At 40.7% G+C, this 19063-nt stretch overlaps 1 protein-coding gene and 1 long non-coding RNA gene across 3 annotated transcripts in view; one reads left to right on the top strand and one right to left on the bottom strand.

Moving 5' to 3' along the window:
• The window catches only part of fancb (FA complementation group B), a 34412-nt gene that overhangs the window by 8675 nt on the left and 6674 nt on the right, over nt 1-19063 (bottom strand). For both annotated transcript variants that reach the window (XM_065252409.2, XM_065252411.2), the window contains exons 5-9: nt 18596-18724; nt 18219-18400; nt 15885-16264; nt 15558-15786; nt 14198-14610 (exon numbers count right to left, since the gene is read on the bottom strand). In XM_065252409.2, the coding sequence (XP_065108481.1) occupies nt 14205-14610; nt 15558-15786; nt 15885-16264; nt 18219-18400; nt 18596-18724 (1326 nt within the window). In that variant the 3' untranslated portion in view covers nt 14198-14204. The remainder of the gene's footprint in view (nt 1-14197; nt 14611-15557; nt 15787-15884; nt 16265-18218; nt 18401-18595; nt 18725-19063) is intronic.
• On the top strand, nt 10818-12265 carry LOC135733664 (uncharacterized). Its single transcript, XR_010526995.2, has 2 exons — nt 10818-11076; nt 11543-12265. It is a non-coding gene; the product is annotated as an uncharacterized lncRNA (long non-coding RNA).

Below are 19063 nucleotides of genomic sequence, written 5' to 3'. Positions count from 1 at the left end.
GCATTTCGGAAGCAGTCTCCTCTTATGATTCCTCGAATCGCTCTCACGGGATTTGGATGTCATCTGCCTCCTGGTTCTTGTGGCGCCACATGAAGTTTACCCACGAGTTTAACTAACCCGTTGTATCAGCCACTGGCTATATCAGCATAGCAGTCAAAAACGGGACGCGGGTGATCACGTACGGGAGAAATCATTTAACTTACCCCCAAAATACAGGACCCCTAGTCATACTGTCCAAAGACACGCAAGATACCTGGCTTTTTGGATTTCTTAGCCCACGAACTGAAAGCCTTGCCAATCTTCATCATTTCGCTAAGCCAAGTCAATCTCCAGGTCATTTACACCTTTATCGATCTCCAAAACATCGGAGCCTTCCTGCATTATAAGTTTGTCCATGCTAGCTGAAATAAAGTTTTACCTCAGCTTAACGTGATACAGTCAGAAAACCCGGAGTGGATCCGGTGCGTAGTGATTACAGAACGCTTACAGTGGATAGAGGAACGTGATTTGGCTCCACTCCAGGCTTTGATCACATCCCACTTAAAAAGGTGAATACACGTCGTCTTTATGAAAAGTGAATTTAATAATTTTTCAATTGACGGAAATCCGTCTAGCGACGGAAAACTTTAATCCATGGAGACTGGGTTGGTAAAACCTTAACTCAACCCATGTAAGTTTTAAAACACATACAAGTACTGTGAACTTAAATATAAGTGCATATGACTCAAAATATTTAAGTTCACAGTACTCATATGTATGTGTTTTAAAGGATTAGTCTACTCATTTTCAATATTAAAATATGTTATTACCTTAACTAAGAATTGTTGATACATCCCTCTATCATCTTAGTGCGTGCACGTAAGCGCTGGGGCGCGCTGCGACACTTCGATAGCGTTTAGCTTAGCCCCATTCATTCAATGGTATCAAACAGAGATAAAGTTAGAAGTGACCAAACACATCAACGTTTTTCCTATTTAAGACGAATAGTTATACGAGCAAGTTTGGTGGTACAAAATAAAACGTAGCGCTTTTCTAAGCGGATTAAAAGAGGAACTATATTGTATGGCGTAATAGCACTTATGGGAGTACTTCGACTCGGCGCAGTAACACTCTTCCTCTCCCATTATGAGAGGGAGAAGTGGAGCGGACTTTTCAGGCGAGTTGAAGTACTCCCAAAAGTGCTATTCCCCCATACAATAAAGTTCCTCTTTTAAATCCACTTAGAAAAGCGCTACGTTTTATTTTGTACCACCAAACTTGCTCGTATAACTACTCGTCTTAAATAGGAAAAACGTTGATGTGTTTGGTCACTTCTAACTTTATCTCTGAGTGGTACCATTGAATGAATGGGGCTAAGCTAAATGCTATCGTAGCGTCGCAGCGCGCTCCAGCGCTTACGTGCACGCACTAAGATGATAGAGGGATGATTCAACAGTTCTTAGTTAAGGTAATAACATATTTTAATATTGAAAATAAGTAGACTATTCCTTTAAAACTCAAATGGTTTGGCAATTGGTTTCCTCAAATGGTTTGAGTTGAGTTAACTTATCAAGTTTTAAAGTGAAAAATAAAGATGAATTAAAGCTGCACATCTCCCATTTAAACAAAATAAGGAATAAGTTATTTATCTTTAGATTAGACAAGAATAAACCAAACTGTTCTTCCTCTTGAACAGGATAAAATGGGAGAGCAAAAAGGGCAGGGCCATATTCAGATACCCAAAGTGTTCACATACTGCAGATCTTGGGCCCTATTCTAACGATCTAAGCGCATTGTCTAAAGCGCACAGCGCAACGTCTAAATGGGCGTGTCCGAATCCACTTTTACTAATTTAACGACGGGAAAAATATTTTTTGCGCCGAGCGCATGGTCGAAAAGGGTTGGTCCTATTGTAATGGGAGTATTTTGGGCGTAACGTGCAGTAAACCAAAGAGAGTCACAGCTCTCATCCCCTTTAAAAGCCAGTTGCGCTGGACTTATGTCTAATCCCTATTTAGATGACGGACTTTGTAAACTGAAAAACTAAGCGGAGGAAGAAGATCCCCAGTTTAAGATTAATGTTAAATAATTGTGTTGTTTTTCACTTGTATTGAAATTGTTATTTTTTTATTAAAACCTTTAAAACCCGTTTTCTTTTAGTCATGGAAGTAAAAAGCAGGCTTGTAATTGCTTTAAATGTATGGCTATCCAATATCATCAAAAAATAATTTACAAGTATGTAAGATAAGGTTTGTACTCTAAAAATACTTTATTTGTAACAAACAGGAGATAAAGAATTTACAAACGGCTCTCCGCACGTTTCAGCACTTTGGACAGCGTTTTTTTAGCAAAGAGTTTTTTTAAGCATTACTTAAAAATGTTTCTCATCTCACCATATCCACAGGTACAGAGTCATCATATACAATAAATCCGTGAGGTAGCATAAAAAAACATTTAAAAACAGATGTATTTGTTCAAAGCAAAGCATTTATTTACTTACCAGGCTGCAGGTGAAGCAGCTCTTTGCGCCTTCTAACGTCTCATAATTAGTCCTCATTTATGTCAAAGAGACTCAATAATAATCTTTTACATTCAATCCTTTAATCTTTCATATTTAAAAGCATTTTTGTGCTGCTGCGCATTCATGTACCTTGTGATAAGCAAACCCGCGTTGTCCTCCCGTGTATAGGCGCATTTTACTAATGCGCTCTTTAAATAACATAAAACACATTGCGCCATTGACTTTAGACTTTAGACCAGGTTTTTGTTGGTCAATGGCGTAGTCTATTTTAGTTGCCTCAAAATAGCAACGCGCCAACAATGCGCATGAACACACCTCGTTTTCAGACCAGAAAGGGGGCGCAAATGCATTTGATATTTAAACAACGCGGCGCTAAATGTGAAAATTAGGGTGGAAACTAGCGAAAGACACTTGCGTCGCGCATTGCGCCGGGTGTAAGATAGAGCCCTTTAACTTTATTTCATCGGTGGATAGAGATCAGAAATGTTGTAGTCTTCAGCTCTTTTCTCAGCTGTACTTTATGAGTGGAGTCTAAGCAGTGAGTGCAGCAGCGCAGGTGAGATCTGCTTTCACTTTTTTTGCCAAAACCGTGGATAAGCAAATGTTCACGGTATAATATGTTAATATCGCAGTAAACCACCATACTGGTATACCATTACAACCCTATGTGCTGATAAAGTAATAGCATGCACAGAGTAACAAAGCATTTAAAAACACAGTCTTTGTTGATCAAGATATTAAAGGTCACCTATAATGCCCATTTTAACAAGATGTAATATAAGTCTCAGGTGTGCCCAGAATGTGTCTGAAGTTTTAGCTCAAAATACCCAACAGATCATTTATTAAAGCATATCCAAAATGACCTTATTTGGGTGGGAGCAAAAATTTGCTTTTTTAATTTCTGTACCTTTAAATGCAAATGAGCTCCAGCTTCACTTCAATAGAATATGATGCAGTCTTCAGGAAGCTTTCTACCTTTCTAGTCCGCTGTCTACCCTAATCCCTACCCTTTCAAGAAGCTGTTAGGGGTCGAAGCAAAGAACCCTTGCAAATGACCCATTTTTGAACTGTTCTTCCTACAGACGATGCGTCTATCCTGACAAACGGTCCTGCTCGTTATGTAAATCTTCCTTCCTAAAGTCTCAATTCTGTTTTCCTGGGAGAAAGAAAAGTTCTGCCATTTAATTTATAAAGTTAAAATGTAAATAAATTGTTAAATAAGTAAATGTAAGCTTAAATGTTAAAAAGTTTTCAAATAAATGTATATCTTACATCTTATTTATAGTGATGAGTAAATGGCTCAGTGCTGTTTGATTTACAGTATCTACAGATGGTTTACACAAAAGAAGTTAAAAAACTAAACTTTTCCCTATAGACCCTTTTACAACACATGTGATCAAATAGCCTGCTCTTGCATTTTGGCAACAGAAGTGGTGTTATTTCCCAGAGGTTCTGACGTGTTAGCAACTCAGAAAGTTTATCACAACGCTTTCCCAGCATCAAAATGTCTGGTTGTTGCATTTACGATTGCACTTATATTTGTATATTTGTATTATAATTTTTATATTTGACCATCTGCTAAAGTCTTCTCTCCACTCCACTATAGAACATGGATCTGGTAGCCAAATAATATTTAATAAAGTCAACTTTTTAAAATAACTTTCTGTGTCTGTGTTGCTTAATTCGTTTGCGTAGCTTGACATGCTGCTGATTCTTGCCATACTTGCCCTTGCTACATCATCATTGTGTACAAACAGTAAAAGTCTCTAATAATTCCTTTATTCTTCATTGACCATACACTAAAAACAACACATTTATATATAAGCCTAACTTAAAACAACATCAAACTGTAAAGAAAATGTCACGTGAAATCATAGCCATAGGCGGTATAGGCTGTAGCGGGTATAAAAGTTAACAATGGTTAAGTTTGTGACACAGAATTAAAAGTGCCTATTTTTAAAACATTTAAAAGGTTAGATGTGTGGTTTAGAGAAAGTAATCAACACCCATGGATCATTTCCCAGCCAATCAGCATAAAACATCAACATCCCCATGGTTAGGGCGGAGTAATGAATAGTGTATTTGCATTTTGCTGGGGAATAGCAGATCGGATTGATATCAGTTTAGTCAAGACGCACGTTTTAACAAATCAGATAGCTGTCTGATCCGAGAAAACGCATGAAGTGACTAGGTGTAAAACGGCTCTTATTTAATGGCCCCGTCACATAGGATCTGGGGGCATGAAGCAGCAAATGCAATGGGGCACCTGAAAAAGCATCATTTCCCAGCCCAATCTCACAAAATTTCGTTATATAGTCACGTAATATTTAGATTTTTTTTTCATGATATTATCACAAAGTTTTTTTCGGGATCGTCTAACGAATTCCTGTTTTCGTGTGATTATCACGTATTGGTTACTCAACTGTTTTGTCCTATTTTCTTACCATTGTTGCTTCGGTTTAGGGTTAGATTGACATAAAATAACATCCCTACCCAAACCCAGCTCTAACCCTAACGCCAGGTGACATATAAAAAAATTAATCAGAAAAAATAGTATAAACCAATGTATAAAGTGACATTCTAATGCAAGCACCAAATCTAACCCTAATAAGTCAGTTTTGAAACTTGGTGTTTCATATATTCTTCTATCATATTTAATTTTGTAATAAATACAATAAAGCTATTTTCTTTGAAATGTTACTTTCATTTTCACGTATCTTTGCTTTTATTGTGATTTTTTTGTGTCTCTCTTATTTTTACATAATTTTTTTCTTATATATCGTTTTCTCATTTCCATGTAAAGCACCTTGAACGACCTCTGTGTATGAAATATACTATAGCTATACAAATAAACTTGCCTTGCCTAATCATCATATGCATGTGTTGTCTGAAACACATTCATATTTTCAAAATGAAAACAAGCAGGGTTTTGCATTTTATACATTTAGTTTTATTCATTAAAATAAGTCAGGGCTGCACGTATTGGTTAGACTGAAAGTACGCTGCCGTTTCATTTGCAATATAACCGGACTCACGTCCTACCGTCCTCGGGAGATCGTTCTTCTTAGTCTGAACATAAAAGGGTACCCGTTACGCAAAATCCACTTTTACAAGCGTTCTTGGTATTGAGAAACGGCCCTTGTAAAAGCAAAATTGCACACTTCATCTCTCTGCAAAACGTTATAGCTTATTTTTTTATTTTTCTAAGAAAAGGCCCAGTTATGTTTTTCTGAGTCAAACTGTCAGATGTTATTAAATCTCATGTCTCAGCAGTGATGATAAAAAGTTGTTCCCTTTCAATACGGTTCACTTCGCATTGCGTCAGTTAGCTGACGCTATGGGGGAAACTCCTGTTTACTCCGTGACTGAAGCCTATTGGTTAACGTCTGTACAAAGTACAGACCAATGACGTTTGAACCCGCGCGCGGGAGGAACGCGTCCTTATATAAGCGCGGTTCAATCGTCAGGAGCTCATATTATTTCTCCTTCAGCGCGAACCTCTCGCTGCTCCGAAGAAAAAGAAGAAGCCTTACCTCGCCGTTGACAAAAGCCCTGCAGCGGAGTCCAGGCCTAGCGTCTTCTCCTGCCGTTTTCCGGCTGAGAACCGAAGATAGCAGAGTCCAGGTCTAGCGTCTTCCCCTGCCGCTTTCCGGCCGAGAACCGAAGATAGCCTTCGCTTGCCGTGGTACGAGCCCTGTGCAGCGGACACGCCTGACGAGGTCTCCCCTGCGGCCGCCCGGTAAGATCAATATTTTTAATATAAAGCTATAAGCTAAAAGAGCAGGCGCTGTTGTAATAGCGTCCAGCACAGCGGCTCGGTGAGCCTCTCTGCTATGAATTTCCTCCGAGCGCGTTACCGGTCTGGCACCTCCCACGGCGGGACCGCGCTTATGCTTTGGTTGTCTTATCCATGTTTCGTGCTCCCCTGCTGTTCCTCTCTCGCCGGGATGAACACACGGCGAGCCATGAGACTAGATGGATGCATAGACAAGCACACACGGACTAACCCCCCCTGTATTCTGTCACACCGCAACCGTTCATGCTTACAGAGTCCCTTCGCTCCTCTCAAATTCAGTGGCGAGATCTCTGGCACATATATTAATCCCCCGAGTGCATCGGGTGATACCGTCACGACGCATGGCTGTTCTGTCTGTTGCTGCTCCCCTCTGCCGTTCCTCTCTTGTTGAGATGAACAAGCGGGGAACCGTAGACCTGGATAGATGCATACGACAAGCAAACACGGGCGGTCTGCCCCTGTCTCTGTCATAGCACAGCCACTCGTGCTCCACGCTCGCGGAGTCCCTCGCTCCTTTCCCCACAGTGGTGAGGTCTCTTAACGGCTTAGCTAGCACGCGGTATTACGGCTCGCTGCCTCTAAATGCAGCTGTCCAGTGTTCAACGATTACAGAGCTTCATGCCCCTCCCCTCCTGGAGCGGCGCGATCTCATTCGTCTGCTCGATAGGGCCGATTCGCCGCTATTGGAGCACCAAGAACACTCATTTTAAGAGAGCTTCATGCCCCTCCCCTCCTGGAGCGGCACGATCTCATTCGTCTGCTCGATAAGGCGGACACGCCTCTATTGGAGCGCTAAAACACTTATTATAGAGCTTTACTGGCCTGAGCCGATCTCACTTCAGATAGCTCATTTTTCGTCTGCCTGGTAATTTCTCTCTGGTTTAGACGGAATCAGAGGCAGAACGAATTTGTTTATAATATACTGAGGCCCGAATACCTCCCTTTATTCAGTCCCGTCCTATATCAGTGCGCTGAATATTGGTACATTCTTATATATATATACCCGGTTTTTCTGCCCTTTTAATAAACGGCAAAACCGCGGGCCTCGCGGCAGACTTCCTCTCTGCGATGGGTTCAGTCTGACATTAAACTACCTAGACATACTACCCTGCTCCGTGAGCCGTTCGGTCACCGTCACTACTGAGGCTTGTGCACCTGAACGGCTGAGCTCTGGTCTCCGCAGCATAGCTGCATCAACAGAGAACGAAACTGTCTGGGAAAAAGGGGTTATGTCGCGCCTCGGCTGGACTGCCCTGAAATGTTTTCTGTGTGCTGTTTATCCAAACATACTGTGTAATACTGTCGGCTATGCGACCTCACTATAGTGGCGAACGGTATTTAATTCCTCTAAAAAGAGTAATTTCCGTGCTTACTATACTGTGTATTGACACCCACGGTTGTACGGTGTCTCTAAACACTTTATCGCCTTACTGACAAGCAATCAGTAATACGCACACACGGCCCGCTGTCCATAATTCTATCGACGCTAGCCGAAAAAACCCCGGTTTGGCCATATACTGTGTATTGACACCCCACGACTGTACGGTGTCTCTAACACCTTTCTGCCAAATTCGCTCGCAGCCCACCTCAGTTTCTCCGCTACGATGCTGATGGCGCAAACGAGCACGGTCTTACGGCTGTTATTCTCTCTTCCTAGAGGAAGGACAGCCTCAGACTTTTGCATGGCTCCAAGCGTTTGAATCGCGCCCTCTCCGGACGGCCACTCAAACCCTTTACAGCCAAGCGGTTTATGACGTTTTTCGGCCATATAGCTGATTTATATTAGCGGATCCGAAGACGCTCACACCTCCGCTCCAATACTCGGAGATATTAAGGGTAATATCAACCTCAAGTGAGCTTGCTACCCGCCACAATAAGTTTCAAAGCTTAAAGCGCGCGCACAGTCAGACGCGCGCGGCATCTCGTTTAAGACGGGCGCACGTACCCCTCTAACGAGCCTCAGAAAGCTGAATATCGTGGCATTGTTCATAAGTCCACTTCAGTTTGACTAAGCAAAGGTCCCGCCCCGAGCTGACGGCCGGGAAGCTTGCTTAAGTTACACACTGCTGCATGGAGTGCTGTCATTACGAGCTAGCCCAGCATTTGCTGTGGGTTGAACACGCTTTACGACGGCAATCAGCCTTCGGCGCGTGGAACGCCGTTTGTCTCATATAAATCACCTTGTACTGTGAATACGGTACATTAAGAGGATGATTTAGCACTGCAGCACTCTCGACCGTGTTATTGTGATAATGCGGTCGGGCAATCTACGGTGGTTTCATTATTTACCGAACCAGACTGAGATCTCGCCCCCTGAACAAGCTGACGAGTCATCTCCTTTATAAACTCATTGCATCGCTTTATAAGCTATGTTCAATCAGAGTGATACGCATCTCATGCTAAAACTACCAATATTAACCCATTACGATGGGCGTGCGGAGATGGCATCCGTGGGACACGACCTACATTACGTGCCTTATGACACATTGACACAAGCTGCTAGGACCCCTTTCACGAGGCGTCCTTATGCAAAGTCTGATCCATTCTGTCTAGTGACATTTGAAAGTCAATACCCCCCGCGAATCGTGGGTGGAACACTTTTCTCCTCACTACAGAGGCACGGCGGCTCTCTCCCCTACCTATATCTATGTGGCCGTGATAACAGCGAACCACGCTTTTAAGACCGACCATTCATTTAATTTACAAGCCTGTCATCTCTCAGATGCGGACGGCGGCGGTAACAGCGAACCATGCTTTTACGGCTGGCCATTCACTTTATTCATAAGCCTGTCATTTCTCAGATGCGGACGGTGCCCGAGGCACAGCGCTCTGGAACTGTCCAAGGTCCTGGATGACACATACGTCTGACGTACATCAGACGATCAGCTGTTCATCTGCGTCACAGATCACTCACTAGAGCACCTGTCAATACAGGCTATTTATGGATCGTTGACGTTATCACCTCCCGTGACAATTATGCTCACTTGTCTTAGAGCATGGGCATGGTCTTAGAGGTTTCTCATTTGACAATTGTGACACGGCCGGCTGGTCCCCGCCGTCCACGTTGTCAGTTTACAGCTTCGACATCCCTGCTTCGCACTACTGAGGTTTGTTGCATTAAAGGTGCGCCCATTAGCTCACCTGTATGCACGATATGGGTTTTAATTATATGCGTCCACCGTGCGCTTAGAGAAGCTCACATGTACACGCTATAACATTTTGGTATACAATAAGATGCGCTTGGGAAAGCTCACCTGTATACACAGCTGTGTTATGATTTGTGACACATACATTGTTGTTCATCTGTGTACGTTCACGGTGCGTTGGGTGCCCACCGTTACGTTCATCAATCATATTTGTACACATTCACGGCGCGTTCTGTGCACTGATTTATCTATACGCATTCACGGTGCACTGAAGAGTTCACCCGTGTGCGCACAATTTATTATCAGAACACATGACGGCGCGCTCGAGAATCTTGCCGGCCTGTGCATTATAACACTCTGATTCATCTATATGCATTCACGATGTATTCAAGTGTTCACCTGTGCCCGTGCAATTTATAGTCAATACACATTTACGGCGCGCTTGGAAAGCTCACCGATCTGTGCACTATAATACTACCTATATGCATCCCGATGCGCTCGAGGGTGCACCTGGGTTCACACTATTGTGGTATCTGTATAATCCCACGCTACGAACCGTTCTGCCGCATATTATAGTCAGATCGGCCGTTCGTGAGCTTCGCAGATCACTCACTACGTATGTCTGTTGCTAACAGTGGTTATTTAGATGGATCGTTGAAACCATCGCACTGGCTCACGCCCCTCTATGAGCTATGTCCTATATAGAGCCCACTCTCTGCGAGTTTGGCTTCTTCATGAACTTGGTCTACAGGGTATCTATATCTATATTTGATATCTGCTACGCGGCCGGCTGGTCTTCGCCGTCTACGTTGTCAGATTGTACAGCTTAGACGTCCCTGCCCTACGAGCGCAGGTTCTCTCGGCTCAATCATGCACGCTCATGCGTTTTATGTGTACACCACGGTGCGCTCAGCGAGCTCACCAACGTGACTCTGAATTTACTTATCTCGCACAGCCGCGGCGCGCTCGGTACCTCGCCGTCTTGTGCTATGTTATGTGCCCCCGGTGCGTTTAAAACCCCACCGTGTGCGCGTCAACAATTATATGGTGCTTACACATTTGCTTTTTAAGCTGTGAATATGCCGGGTATAGGGCCACACGCAGTGTCTCTCCGGTAAGGCACTTCAGTACGTTGTGTATGCACGGCGTGATGGGATTACGTTCCCCCATAGCGTCAGCTAACTGACGCAATGCGAAGTGAACCGTATTGAAAGGGAACGCTTAGGTTACTCACGTAACCCCGGTTCCCTGAAATAACGGGAACGAAGCATTGCGTCTCTTGCCGTGCTACAAACGTCTACGCAGCGAGTGTTATTCGGCTGCGCGCTTCAGTCGAATATAATGAGCTCCTGACGATTGAACCGCGCTTATATTCACCTTATTTTTCACGACAACAAGGGCGGCGCCATTGCGCTCATTTTGTCAACGTTCTTCCGGCCGCATAGACGATGAGCAGCTGAGGCAGTGACTGAAGGCGACGTGTTAAGCTTAAAAAGCTCACTCGAGCGCCTTTATGTTTCTTTCTTACCAATTTTAAGCCAACTGAGGAACACCCTTATCCCAAGTAATGGTTCGACTACGATGTTCCGGTAACTTTAAACCACGCCTGGTGTTGGAAAGGTGGCCAGTTTCAGGTAAGCTATCTTAGCTAACTTTGTGCTCGTTCGCCTAAAATTAGATTTGTGATGTCCGTTCTACAAATACACTTAAGATCAGTAACGTTAGTTTATAAAATGCAACTATTTGAATGGTTTTAATTGTCCACCTATATTTTTATATTTACGATAGTACAACAGTATATTATAGTACATTGCATTCTTACAGTAGCCCATGTGATTCCTACAAGTTACTGAGATTTCAGATGCTAGAATGTCAGTTCATTTCTCATTCAGATATTGATGATAATGACCTATTAAACAACGTATTATTTAACACTGAAGTTAAAGGTTGTGTGTATAATGTTTCTGTCTCTTTTTAATGCATCTCTCTCTTACACACTGTTCTGTTTAAGTATGGGTGCCATTTATATATTAATTCTCATGATGCAAGTTTATTTTAAATACTAACATAAAACTGTTTATGGTTATATTGTTTTCACAGATGCATTGATGTGTAGTGATGCAGTGGACAACTGTGAGGATGATACAATCAACATGTTCCTAAACTGTGATGCAGAAACACAATGGGAGCATCTATCCGTCTCTGACCACAACTACAAAATCACAACTCAACCTGAAGCAACCTACATCTGATATGGGAAAACAATGGTGCGGTTTCCCGGACAGGGCTTATCCTGGTCCCAGGCTAAAATGCATATTTGAGCTACAATAATTTAAAAACACCTTTTACTGACATACCTCAACATATATGAGTGCCATTGTTTTGTCACAAGATGCGCACCAGTCTTGTTTTTTTGTAGGATTTGTTTGTAAAAACTAAAATGTCCTAATATAATTAAGGCCTAGTCCTGTAAACCCTGTCCGAGAAACCGCTTCAATGTGTTGAGCTGGCACAAATGTACATAACTCTACTGAGAAACAACCATCTTTGGTTCAGCTTTACACAGGGTTGATATTGAATCCATTACACAGTCGCCAAGCACTTTACCAGTACATACACCAACAGCTTCCAGATAAACACTTGGGATCAGCTCCTGATGAATCCGATAAAGCTGTGTCTTAATTTATTGCAGGGTGGTCTTGCTTTACCTGTTGTAAAGTTACATTAAACCTTCATATGTGATCAGATGTCATGCAGTGATATTAAACATTTACAGTGTGATCAGATGTTGTGCATTTATATTAAACCTTTACAATGTGATCAGATGTTGTGCATTTATATTAAACCTTTACAATGTGATCAGCTGTTACCTGTCATGCAGTTATATTAAACATTTACTATGTGATCAGATGTAACCTGCCATGCAGTTATATAAACCTTTACAGTGTGATCAGTTATTATCTGTAAGGAATTTCTTAAACCATATGTGAGCTTTGTAGATTCCACTTAAAAGGATTTAAGTCTCATGATTTGAAGGAATAAGTGTTGGCAAGTTTGCAAATGAATTCTATCATGGTACCACATAAAAACGAAAGGGTTATTGGACTGGCTAAGGTGCACATTTGCTATAAAAAAGACGAAATCACTGTGTAAATATTGGTAGACATACTTTTAATAATTTTCAATGCTGCTCCATCAACTCCTGACAGGACGAGGTAACAGTTAATAAAATATGTCCAATAGGTTACTTGCCGCGGCTGCTTCACATCGTCTAACCACGAGACGATTGATGGGACAATATAAGACTATCCAATCGTCGTATGAAGTTTTAACCGTGCTCTTAATTTAAAACATTTATAGCAGTAGCGATATTTGTCATTTCACTAAAGTTGTAGTGAACTACAAACAATCTTCTAACCACCAAACTAACCACCGAATGCACTGTGCCATATTAGCAGCGGAAGTCGGTTGACAAAATGCGGAAGAGCGAAGAATTAAAAAGGGGCGTGGCGGAATAAGGTGAATAAGGACGCGTTCCTCCCGCGCGCGGGTTCAAACGTCATTGGTCTGTACTTTGTACAGACGTTAACCAATAGGCTTCAGTCACGGAGTAAACAGGAGTTTCCCCCATAGCGTCAGCTAACTGACGCAATGCTTCGTTCCCGTTATTTCAGGGAACCGGGGTTACGTGAGTAACCTAAGCGTTTTCTTTATTACAGATTAATCTTTTCCAAAAATGTTCACGTTCATTTAAGAGCGCAGATGATGTGGGATTGATAGACTAGTGAGGATGAAGCTCAGCTGGTTTAGGACTAACGTGTTTTCTCTCTGTGAAAAACAAACTGCAGGGTAAACACGGGCGACCGGCTCATCTGTGTGCCTCTGGGAAGAAGAGACGCTTAAGTGTTAAAGTGTAGAAATGTCACAGAAACATTAGAGGAACCTCTGGAGAACCCAGCAGAAGCTCACCAAAACTCCTCAGGCTTGTTGTTAATCATTCAACATGGATTAAGATGAGATGTCTGGCGGTCAAAGGAGGGTGGACTGAAAAATATGAGTGAGGAAATTTTTTTCCAGAAGTTCCTTTATATTTTACCATCAAACCTACTGCTGTTATCTTTACAGAAGAGAGAGAAATGTAGGAGTTTACAGTGACAAAACATAAGTATTTGACTCTTGTCAAATGTGATCAACAGAAATAACACAATGTTCTGTGATAATGGATCCGTCTCTCAGTCACAGCAGGTCACCGACTCGAAAATGAGTTTTAAAAGTTGCCAGACACGTGAACCATACGAGTAAACAACAAAAATGAATTCAGTTCTCACAGAGTACTTTTATAATCGGTTATATCTGCTTACAAGTCAAAGAAATTCACTATTGCTGTACCAAACATTAAATCACAACTAATCGTTTCAAGTATTTACATCATATATATGTGTGTACTGTGTATAATAATTATGTATATATAAATACACACACGCATGAATATATTTAAGAAATATTTACATGTGTACATACATTTTTACATATAATTTATATTATAGAAAAATATAAATACTTAATATTTAAATATATTTTTTCTTAAATTTATACATGCATGTGTGTGTTTTTATATATACATAATTATTATAAACAATACACACACATATACAATGATGTAAACAAAAACTTTTTCTGCAAAGATTAGTTGTGATTAATCTTTATGCATCACTATTGTGTTGCGTTGGAACTGAACTAGAGAGATATTCTCACCCTTTGTCTACAGAGGAGGTAAATCCACCTGTGTCTCCATTAGAGCGACTACATCACTGTTCATCTGCGTGTCAATCCATCTCTCTATGAGTCTGCAGTAACGTGTTGCATCCACCAGGGGGCGAAGTCTCTTGTTGTACTTCTCTCTCTCTATCTGCCACTCCTCCCTTAACCTCTGCAGTGGTTCAGAGGAGGCGTCTGAGGAGGATCTTTCTCCTCTTTTCATCCCTCTCTCCTCACACTGAAGAACAGAAAGCACTTCTTGTGTGATGCTTTGTATCTCTGTCTCTAGAGTCTGTGAAAGACCTCCAGCGTGTCTGCGAGATCTCGGCGTCCTGACCAGATGCATGTGATGTGACATGGGCAGAAAATCACACAGTGAGTTCAGAAACTGCAGCAGATGCAGCTCGTCTCTGTTGAGATGAAATCAAACACATAACAGTTTATCATATAACACTTCAGTTTAAAAACAAGCTTAGATGGAATCTCAAACCTTTTGTGTTGATTTTGAAATGAGTTTAAACATGGTCGAATGTGTAAAACTTAATGCAAAGATATATAGAGATTGCACTCACAAAGAGAAATACTGAGCATAACTAAAAATATAAGCAGGGTTCCTACACCGTAGTTAACTTCAAATTCAAGGACATTTCAAGGACTTTCCAGGTCCAAAACCATCAAATTCAAGGACTGAATGTGGGGACACATTTCAAGTGAGAGCAAGGTTACATCGTGTTACATTTTAAGATACATTGTTACAGTTCCCTTTTGAGGGAACTCATGCTGCGTCACTGCGGTGATACTTTTGGGACGCCTCCAGGGGCAAGTGCGTCTGAATGTGTATATCAAATTCAAACAATAGTGAAGCTTAATGACAAAGACAGGGTGACGCGGGAGCCAGGAAGTATATCGCTATCTGAAATATTGTCAAAGATGGCGTTACAGGGACGCAGGAAGTATGGAAACGCAGCGTCTCATTCCCTTCTCAGAAAACAACAATTACATACGTAACCCGAGATGTGTTCATGTGTCAAACACAACTATGCAAAAAAGCATTTGGTAGGGATTTTGGTATGAATCAACATTCACATACAAAAGATTACAGTTTAACACGTGTGCTTAAAAAGTCTAGAATGTTTATAATATTATCCTACACTACACAGGGAATAATACGGATTTTTTTCCAGAAAACTTCTTGCATAAAATAGATTCAAGCACTTTCAATGACCTGTATCTATGTATGTATATTTTCAAAAACTTCCCAATCTTGAATTTTTTCCCCAGATTCACAAACTTTCAAGGATTTCAAGGACCCGTGGACTTGACTTTAACTATGCATGTAAACAGACAGCTTTTTTACCTGCAGTTGACTGTTAAAACCCCTGGGAAAGGAGTTTTCTGTGTCCAATGAAAGAGCAGTAAAGCAGATGGACCAATGGCGTAGTGTGGCTCCACCTCCAGACGCTCAGCGTGCATCACGTCCAGTAACCAACCCTGAACATCCACCAGTGTGTGATCACAGCAATCAATGATAAAAGACCACGTGTTCATTACCGCCATCATGCTGAAGAGATCTTCTCTAGCCTCATCTGCACACAAAACAACAACTCATCCATATAAGAATCACTCATAATAAATCAAAACAGATTCACCAATCAGTACTTGACTTTTCTGTGACATCATCTACCTGTATTGAGTTTACTGTCCTGTAACAGTCGTGGATTTAACTTCCCCACGGAAATATCTTTGATATCTACTGAAACCTGCCCGCAATGGTGAGAAACCCGAGCAGGTTGATCAGATGAAGATGTTTCACTGCAGTAATGAAGTATGATGGGGCATCTAATGCTGGCGGAGGTCAATAAAGGAGGAAGATCAGTGATTATCAGTAGTGTGAATGTTGATGTGACGTCGTCAGCGGTACAATCAGATCGTCTGATGTTCTTCACAGGTGGTGGGTCACGGCACACAGTCATGTCTGATGTCAAGCAGCGCCGTGTTAAAATCCTGCTGTTTACTGCCACAGGACAATCTGCTATAATTGAAGCGCTGAGATTCTTCAAGGATCTACAAACACAAATGTTTCATTAGGACTTCTTGATAGTTTATAGTGTTTTGGTGATATTCAACATGTCTTGATTATAGACGGTTTCAGCAGTAACAACATAAACAAGTGACGTCCGTGGTCCACATGTAACTTCTGGTAAACTCTGCTAAGAATAAATAACAACAAAGTTCTTTAAACATAGTTTATTAATAAAACAACACATGGATTACCTAGAGAAACCAAAACATTTGTTATTTTCAACGTGGTATTTGTTCAAGAGTTCAGTTTATTAACTAGTCAGGCCATTAAAAACACTTAAACCGGAAGTAAAGTTCGGACCGGACGCATATCGCACCACTGCATGTGCGTCCAATGAAACGGTCTATATTTTAGGAGGCTTACTGCGCGTTCACACCAGACGCGAATGAAGCAAATAAATCGAGCTACTCTCTTGTAGTTGGACGCTTGAACATTTTGAATTTGTGTGTGAAATTTAGATGCGAATGCGCTCAATTTGCTGGCTTTAGCTAGCTTGTATGTATATACAGTATATAGTTCAAATTGAGTAAAGAGTGTTTTTTACAACTTACCAGATTGTCCGAGCTCCTCACTCCCTTTCTTCCAAGCAAGATCCTTTTTATTCCTGTTTCTATAAAAGTACAAAGATGTGTCGCACAACCCCGGGTGTCCACATACAGCGACAATAATTTTGTCCTCCATTGCCGTCTTGTATTTCTGCTGTAGATCGCTACGTAGTCATCACGTAACAAGTGGAGCAAGCTCCAGCAATATTTCAGCTTTTTCAACTTGCGCTAATCACGCGTCAAACACACAAAACACTAAATTTGCATTGACTTAACATATAAATCACTCACACTTAATGCTTCATACAGGTCTGGTGTAAACGCACTATTAGGAAACATAATTGAAAAAAAACATAACTGTGGCAAAGTTGATTTAAACTGAATGATTCAAGAAGATAAATCAATCTAAGCATGTTTTACACATTTTCAAAAAGCAAAAAAGTTGTGAAACTGAAATAATGATACGCTTTATTTGAAAAGTTTCCAGTTCAACAAAAAGCTTTTAAAGTTTGTCTTATTATTTTAGACTTGTAAGTAATTATAAGTAATTGCTTTTAGGTATTATTGTAAACTGTTTACTTTGTGTTGATGCTGTTTTAATTTTGTTTATCTATTTTTCTTTCCCGTCTCTGTGCTTGCTGTTATTTTTATCTTGCTTTTGACTTGTAAAGTGCTTTGAGAAGTAACATTGAAAGGCGCTATATAAAATAAAGATTATTATTAATATTATTATTATTATGAGCCAATAAATATTAATAAAAATATGTAAATATATGATAGATATGTAAAATATTGTCCAGCTCTGTTGTTTTTGCAAGCTATATATATATAATAGTTACATTATAACCCTGAATGAGAGCAATAGAGGACCATATAAGAGACGGTCACCATAGAAACCAGACAGCCATCCTCCAGCAGAGATGATTTGTCCTCTTCCTCAATGATTTTATATCAAAAACCTCCACCAGACCTACCGTAACTTCATCTATTCATTTTACAAAGAGAAAGATGATCTGTTATGAGACTATATGTGTGCTGGTTTAGTACTTTAGTCTTACGTCTGATATATAGGATCTTGATGATATTTACAGTTTGGATATATTTAACTTCTTGCATTGAACATTTGGATGTCGGTCCTACAATAGTTTGGTTCCACAAATACATAAATATTCAGATATATTGATTATAAAATCAGGCCTCATTGTAATGACTCTTTTATAACATTCTGTTAGCATCACACACACTAGTTAATTTCTGCAGTTTTAAATGTGTCTGTGTTGTGAGTCAGAATCAGAAGTCATCAATTTTCCTGAGTGATTTTTAATTTGATATAACACTCTGTGGTTGTTGTGTTTTGACAGAAATGTTCATGACAACATGTGAAACATACGTGTTATTTGTTGTTGTCATTTGAACGCCACAGATCAAACTCTCCCCGATGACTCTCTGCCAAACTCTGTTCACCTTCATCAGAGCGTCAACACATTCAGTCTGCATCCGCTCATCAGTGATGTTCACCTCTTTATCATCATCATCATCATCATCATCATCCCACAGAGAAACAAGCCCCTCCTGTTTAACACAAGACAAGATCAGATATCTGTACTCACCATCCCAACACAAACATTGTTAAATATATTGTGAAGCTAATAAAAACTAGTATTTAATTAATAAACATCTCTCTGTGGAGAGTATAGAGGGATTATTTGAATGAATAGATTTAGCTGAAGTGTTTGACATAATGTGCTGTGTGTTTTATAACCGGACCTGTTCTGGAGAGGAGATCACATGCTCTCGGTCTGATATCAGGTCAGTTAAGGCAACAAGAGTCTGATGTAGGAGTCTCTCTTTGACATTCACATCTCTCTGTAGGTCCTCAAGGAAGTTAAGACCACTCTAAAAACACAAACCAGAGAACCATCAGCAAAAAACACACAACCTTTCAGATGAAAGCATTAATCTAAAAACAAATCCTTTAGTTACGCTCTATAAACGCTGTCGATTACCACAGAAAGAGACTAAAGTGTCAAAAATTATGTTAAGAGATACGCATTCTATACACATTACTGAAGGACACATTAACAGCGTATTAAAGATCAACTTTAATAAAGCGGTTTCTTTACAGGGGGGACCCAGTTTTATGACATTTTTTAAATACATGAATTCATCATAAATTCGGTGGGATTAAACCTCAGGCTAATAAACAACAGCACTACACTGTATCATTTAATGTTT

The sequence above is a fragment of the Paramisgurnus dabryanus genome, chromosome 15 (assembly GCF_030506205.2).
Source record: "Paramisgurnus dabryanus chromosome 15, PD_genome_1.1, whole genome shotgun sequence".
In the NCBI taxonomy this organism is placed as follows: domain Eukaryota; kingdom Metazoa; phylum Chordata; class Actinopteri; order Cypriniformes; family Cobitidae; genus Paramisgurnus; species Paramisgurnus dabryanus.
Note: the sequence above shows the minus strand (reverse complement) of the source record. Positions and strands in the feature narration are given on the sequence as shown.